Consider the following 6479-nt stretch of genomic DNA (forward strand, 5'->3'; position numbering starts at 1 on the left):
AGCAGGCTCTCCTCTCCTCTCCTCCTGTAGTTCTGGATAAAGCAGGCTCTCCTCTCCTCTTCTCCTGTAGTTCTGGATAAAGCAGAATATCCTCTCCTCTCCTCTCCTCCTGTAGTTCTGGATAAAGCAGACTATCCTCTCCTCCTGTAGTTCTGGATAAAGCAGGCTCTCCTCTCCTCTTCTCCTGTAGTTCTGGATAAAGCAGACTATCCTCTCCTCTCCTCCTGTAGTTCTGGATAAAGCAGACTATCCTCTCCTCTCCTCTCCTCCTGTAGTTCTGGATAAAGCAGACTATCCTCTCCTCTCCTCCTGTAGTTCTGGATAAAGCAGGCTCTCCTCTCCTCTCCTCCTGTAGTTCTGGATAAAGCAGACTATCCTCTCCTCTCCTCCTGTAGTTCTGGATAAAGCAGGCTCTCCTCTCCTCTCCTCCTGTAGTTCTGGATAAAGCAGGCTCTCCTCTCCTCTCCTCTCCTCCTGTAGTTCTGGATAAAGCAGGCTCTCCTCTCCTCTCCTCTCCTCCTGTAGTTCTGGATAAAGCAGGCTCTCCTCTCCTCTCCTCCTGTAGTTCTGGATAAAGCAGGCTACCCTCTCCTCTCCTCCTGTAGTTATGGATAAAGCAGGCTCTCCTCTCCTCTCCTCCTGTAGTTCTGGATAAAGCAGGCTCTCCTCTCCTCTCCTCCTGTAGTTCTGGATAAAGCAGGCTCTCCTCTCCTCTCCTCCTGTAGTTCTGGATAAAGCAGGCTCTCCTCTCCTCTCCTCCTGTAGTTCTGGATAAAGCAGGCTCTCCTCTCCTCTCCTCCTGTAGTTCTGGATAAAGCAGGCTCTCCTCTCCTCTCCTCTCCTCCTGTAGTTCTGGATAAAGCAGGCTCTCCTCTCCTCTCCTCCTGTAGTTCTGGATAAAGTAGGCTCTCCTCTCCTCTCCTCCTGTAGTTCTGGATAAAGCAGGCTCTCCTCTCCTCTCCTCTCCTGTAGTTCTGGATAAAGTAGGCTCTCCTCTCCTCTCCTCCTGTAGTTCTGGATAAAGCAGGCTCTCCTCTCCTCTCCTCTCCTGTAGTTCTGGATAAAGTAGGCTCTCCTCTCCTCTCCTCCTGTAGTTCTGGATAAAGCAGGCTCTCCTCTCCTCTTCTCCTGTAGTTCTGGATAAAGCAGACTATCCTCTCCTCTCCTCCTGTAGTTCTGGATAAAGCAGACTATCCTCTCCTCTCCTCCTGTAGTTCTGGATAAAGCAGGCTCTCCTCTCCTCTCCTCCTGTAGTTCTGGATAAAGCAGACTATCCTCTCATCTCCTCCTGTAGTTCTGGATAAAGCAGACTATCCTCTCCTCTCCTCTCCTCCTGTAGTTCTGGATAAAGCAGACTATCCTCTCATCTCCTCCTGTAGTTCTGGATAAAGCAGGCTCTCCTCTCCTCTCCTCCTGTAGTTCTGGAAAGCAGACTATCCTCTCCTCTTCTCCTGTAGTTCTGGATAAAGCAGGCTCTCCTCTCCTCTTCTCCTGTAGTTCTGGATAAAGCAGGCTATCCTCTCCTCTCCTCCTGTAGTTCTGGATAAAGCAGACTATCCTCTCCTCTTCTCCTGTAGTTCTGGATAAAGCAGGCTATCCTCTCCTCTTCTCCTGTAGTTCTGGATAAAGCAGACTATCCTCTCCTCTTCTCCTGTAGTTCTGGATAAAGCAGACTATCCTCTCCTCTTCTCCTGTAGTTCTGGATAAAGCAGGCTATCCATTCCTCTTCTCCTGTAGTTCTGGATAAAGCAGGCTATCCTCTCCTCTCCTCCTGTAGTTCTGGATAAAGCAGACTATCCTCTCCTCTCCTCCTGTAGTTCTGGATAAAGCAGGCTCTCCTCTCCTCTTCTCCTGTAGTTCTGGATAAAGCAGACTATCCTCTCCTCCTGTAGTTCTGGATAAAGCAGGCTCTCCTCTCCTCTCCTCCTGTAGTTCTGGATAAAGCAGGCTATCCTCTCCTCTTCTCCTGTAGTTCTGGATAAAGCAGACTATCCTCTCCTCTTCTCCTGTAGTTCTGGATAAAGCAGGCTCTCCTCTCCTCTTCTCCTGTAGTTCTGGATAAAGCAGACTATCCTCTCCTCTTCTCCTGTAGTTCTGGATAAAGCAGACTATCCTCTCCTCTCCTCCTGTAGTTCTGGATAAAGCAGGCTCTCCTCTCCTCTTCTCCTGTAGTTCTGGATAAAGCAGACTATCCTCTCCTCTTCTCCTGTAGTTCTGGAAAGCAGACTATCCTCTCCTCTTCTCCTGTAGTTCTGGATAAAGCAGACTATCCTCTCCTCTTCTCCTGTAGTTCTGGAAAGCAGACTATCCTCTCCTCTCCTCCTGTAGTTCTGGATAAAGCAGGCTCTCGTCTCCTCTTCTCCTGTAGTTCTGGATAAAGCAGGCTATCCTCTCCTCTTCTCCTGTAGTTCTGGATAAAGCAGGCTCTCGTCTCCTCTTCTCCTGTAGTTCTGGATAAAGCAGGCTATCCTCTCCTCTCCTCCTGTAGTTCTGGATAAAGCAGGCTATCCTCTCCTCTCCTCCTGTAGTTTTGGATGAAGCAGGCTCTCGTCTCCTCTTCTCCTGTAGTTTTGGATAAAGCAGGCTCTCGTCTCCTCTCCTCCTGTAGTTTTGGATGAAGCAGGCTCTCGTCTCCTCTTCTCCTGTAGTTCTGGATAAAGCAGGCTCTCGTCTCCTCTTCTCCTGTAGTTCTGGATAAAGCAGGCTATCCTCTCCTCTCCTCCTGTAGTTCTGGATAAAGCAGGCTATCCTCTCCTCTCCTCCTGTAGTTTTGGATGAAGCAGGCTCTCGTCTCCTCTTCTCCTGTAGTTTTGGATAAAGCAGGCTATCCGGACCTGGAGGCCTCCATCCTCAGTCAGACCCAGCAGGCCGGCCTGATCCCTCACCCTCCCTGGATCCTCAAGCTGGTGCAGCTGTACGAGACGCAGAGAGTCCGACACGGTGAGAGAGAGGGAGAGAGAGAATCCATGTTTTCCTACCATAAACTGTATAATATCTATCATATAAAATGTGGACGTAGCCACCATGACCGTTTGGTTAAAAACAATCCAGGTCAGTCTTTAGGGGCGGCCCTTTAAGCAGTGACCTGCTGAAGTCGTGTGCTTTTAAACGGATAAAACAGTATCAAATCATGTAAGCTTGCTAGCGGCTCCATTCTCAATGAAGAGGATAATGGGGGGGGGGGGGGGGGGAGCGTCATTTCCGCTAACTTGACAAAGGGACGTAGCTTTGTTAGTGGCCATTCTCGCTGCCGCCAAAAATAAAAAATAAAAAAACAATTCTTTTTTGGGCATTTTGCCATTATTCGATAGGTCGAGGTGGGGAGAGAGAGGGGATGACATGTGGCAAAGAACCGCGGGTCGGATTCGAACCCGGTTCGACCGCGCGAAGGACCGAGCCTCCGTGGTACGCGTGCTACCAGGTGAGCCACCTGGTAGCACGTTCAAACTACTATTTTTGACAAGAAGTTCCCAGATGATTGGTAGGCCTACCTATTGGTTTGTGGACTCGTTTTGAAGCCTCGAGGTTGGCATTTTGACCGTGGCCATCTTGGTTCTTTGGAGCCAGAAGCAGCTAGCCTGAGACCAGGGCTTTCCCACAGAGCCAGAAGCAACTAGCGTGAGACCAGGGCTTTCCCACAGAACCAGAAGCAGCTAGCCTGAGACCAGGACTTTCCCACAGAGCCAGAAGCAGCTAGCCTGAGACCAGGACTTTCCCACAGAGCCACAGCATGAGACCAGGGCTTTCCCACAGAGCCTGAAGCAGCTAGCATGAGACCAGGGCTTTCCCACAGAGCCTGAAGCAGCTAGCATGAGACCAGGGCTTTCCCACAGAGCCTGAAGCAGCTAGCATGAGACCAGGACTTTCCCACAGAGCCTGAAGCAGCTAGCATGAGACCAGGACTTTCCCACAGAGCCTGAAGCAGCTAGCATGAGACCAGGACTTTCCCACAGAGCCTGAAGCAGCTAGCATGAGACCAGGGCTTTCCCACAGAGCCTGAAGCAGCTAGCATGAGACCAGGACTTTCCCACAGAGCCTGAAGCAGCTAGCATGAGACCAGGACTTTCCCACAGAGCCAGAAGCAGCTAGCATGAGACCAGGGCTTTCCCACAGAGCCTGAAGCAGCTAGCATGAGACCAGGGCTTTCCCACAGAGCCTGAAGCAGCTAGCATGAGACCAGGGCTTTCCCACAGAGCCTGAAGCAGCTAGCATGAGACCAGGGCTTTCCCACAGAGCCTGAAGCAGCTAGCATGAGACCAGGGCTTTCCCACAGAGCCTGAAGCAGCTAGCATGAGACCAGGACTTTCCCACAGAGCCAGAAGCAGCTAGCATGAGACCAGGGCTTTCCCACAGAGCCTGAAGCAGCTAGCCTGAGACCAGGACTTTCCCACAGAGCCTGAAGCAGCTAGCATGAGACCACAGAGCCTGAAGCAGCTAGCATGAGACCAGGGCTTTCCCACAGAGCCTGAAGCAGCTAGCATGAGACCAGGGCTTTCCCACAGAGCCTGAAGCAGCTAGCATGAGACCAGGGCTTTCCCACAGAGCCTGAAGCAGCTAGCATGAGACCAGGGCTTTCCCACAGAGCCAGAAGCAGCTAGCATGAGACCATGACTTTCCCACAGAGCCTGAAGCAGCTAGCCTGAGACCAGGGCTTTCCCACAGAGCCACAAGCAGCTAGCATGAGACCAGGGCTTTCCCACAGAGCCAGAAGCAGCTAGCATGAGACCAGGGCTTTCCCACAGAGCCTGAAGCAGCTAGCCTGAGACCAGGGCTTTCCCACAGAGCCAGTCTGTGATCGGCATTCTGCGCGCTGACTGGACAGACGACCTGTCAATCACGCCACCAAAGATAGCCCACTTGAAGATCATCCTGTATTGAAGAAGACTTGAAACTAACGATTTTAGAAAAGTGTTTACTGAGGTCATAAATCAAGTGAGAAGTAAGGTCATTTTCCCATTGACTTCCATACAATCGGACTTCATTATGCAGTCATAGACTGTATAAACATAGACTGTATCAACATAGACTGTATAAACATAGACTGTATCAACATAGACTATCAACATAGACTGTATAAACATAGACTGTATCAACATAGACTGTATAAACATAGACTGTATAAACATAGACTGTATCAACATAGACTGTATAAACATAGACTGTATAAACATAGACTGTATCAACATAGACTATCAACATAGACTGTATAAACATAGACTGTATAAACATAGACTATCAACATAGACTGTATAAACATAGACTGTATCAACATAGACTGTATCAACATAGACTGTATCAACATAGACTGTATCAACATAGACTGTATCAACATAGACTGTATAAACATAGACTGTATAAACATAGACTGTATCAACATAGACTATCAACATAGACTGTATAAACATAGACTGTATCAACATAGACTGTATCAACATAGACTGTATCAACATAGACTGTATCAACATAGACTATCAACATAGACTGTATCAACATAGACTGTATAAACATAGACTGTATAAACATAGACTGTATCAACATAGACTATCAACATAGACTGTATAAACATAGACTGTATCAACATAGACTGTATCAACATAGACTGTATCAACATAGACTGTATCAACATAGACTGTATCAACATAGACTGTATAAACAGGTGAGTTATACTGTATAAAAAGTGCAGTTGTCATGAAAGGTGAAATTAGCTCTAGAGACCAAAAGCGTTTTTGAACCAGGCTGTAAACATGTTTATTTCTGCTGTAAAGTTGGGCATTTTAACATGGGGCTCTATGGGGAATGACTCACTTCTGGTGCGTTGGCATCATTTTTCATCGTCGGAGGTTGCCGCTTGAGTCATAACACTGTGTGTGTGTGTGTGTGTGTGTGTGTGTGTGTGTGTGTGTGTACACTGTGTAGGTATGATGGCGTTGGGTCCCAGCGGCGCGGGGAAGACAGCCTGCATCCACACTCTGATGAAGGCGATGGGGGAGTGCGGCGCCCCCCACAGGGAGATGAGGATGAACCCCAAAGCCATCACCGCTGCCCAGATGTTCGGCACACTGGACGTCTCCACCAACGACTGGACCGACGGCATCTTCTCCACACTGTGGAGGAAGACACTCAAGGCCAAGAAGGCAAACACACACACACACACACACACACACACACACACTAGGGGCGCCTATCGTTGTCAAGCGCTGTCTGCTTTTTGCGCTCGCGCCCCGGTTTACGCGCCGTAACGCCGTGTCTATGCTATCCTCAGACGAGCGCAGACTCCTATTTCGCGCTCCGACCACGATAGCAGCCACTTTTGCACTGGTTTTTCTGCCTCGACGCAGCTGTGGGTGTGCCGTATGCTAAATCAGGTGTGGCTGCGTTAAATCCTCATGTTTGCTATCGTCCCTATGTGCACAACTCTTTGCGCTAAGACCTCCGAAAAGCAGGTTTTAGCGCAAAAATACCCCGCTGCGCTTGAGCGC

At 49.2% G+C, this 6479-nt stretch overlaps 1 protein-coding gene across 1 annotated transcript in view; it reads left to right on the plus strand.

The window, feature by feature from the left end:
- Nucleotides 1-6479, plus strand: part of dnah5l (dynein, axonemal, heavy chain 5 like) — a gene marked incomplete at both ends in the record, with an annotated part of 185082 nt that overhangs the window by 87346 nt on the left and 91257 nt on the right. The window contains 2 exons of the mRNA XM_083661022.1: nt 2809-2940; nt 5917-6134. Of these exons, the coding sequence (XP_083517148.1) occupies nt 2809-2940; nt 5917-6134 (350 nt within the window). The remainder of the gene's footprint in view (nt 1-2808; nt 2941-5916; nt 6135-6479) is intronic.

Source organism: Poromitra crassiceps (genome assembly GCF_964638095.1).
Source record: "Poromitra crassiceps genome assembly, chromosome: 2".
NCBI lineage: Eukaryota > Metazoa > Chordata > Actinopteri > Beryciformes > Melamphaidae > Poromitra > Poromitra crassiceps.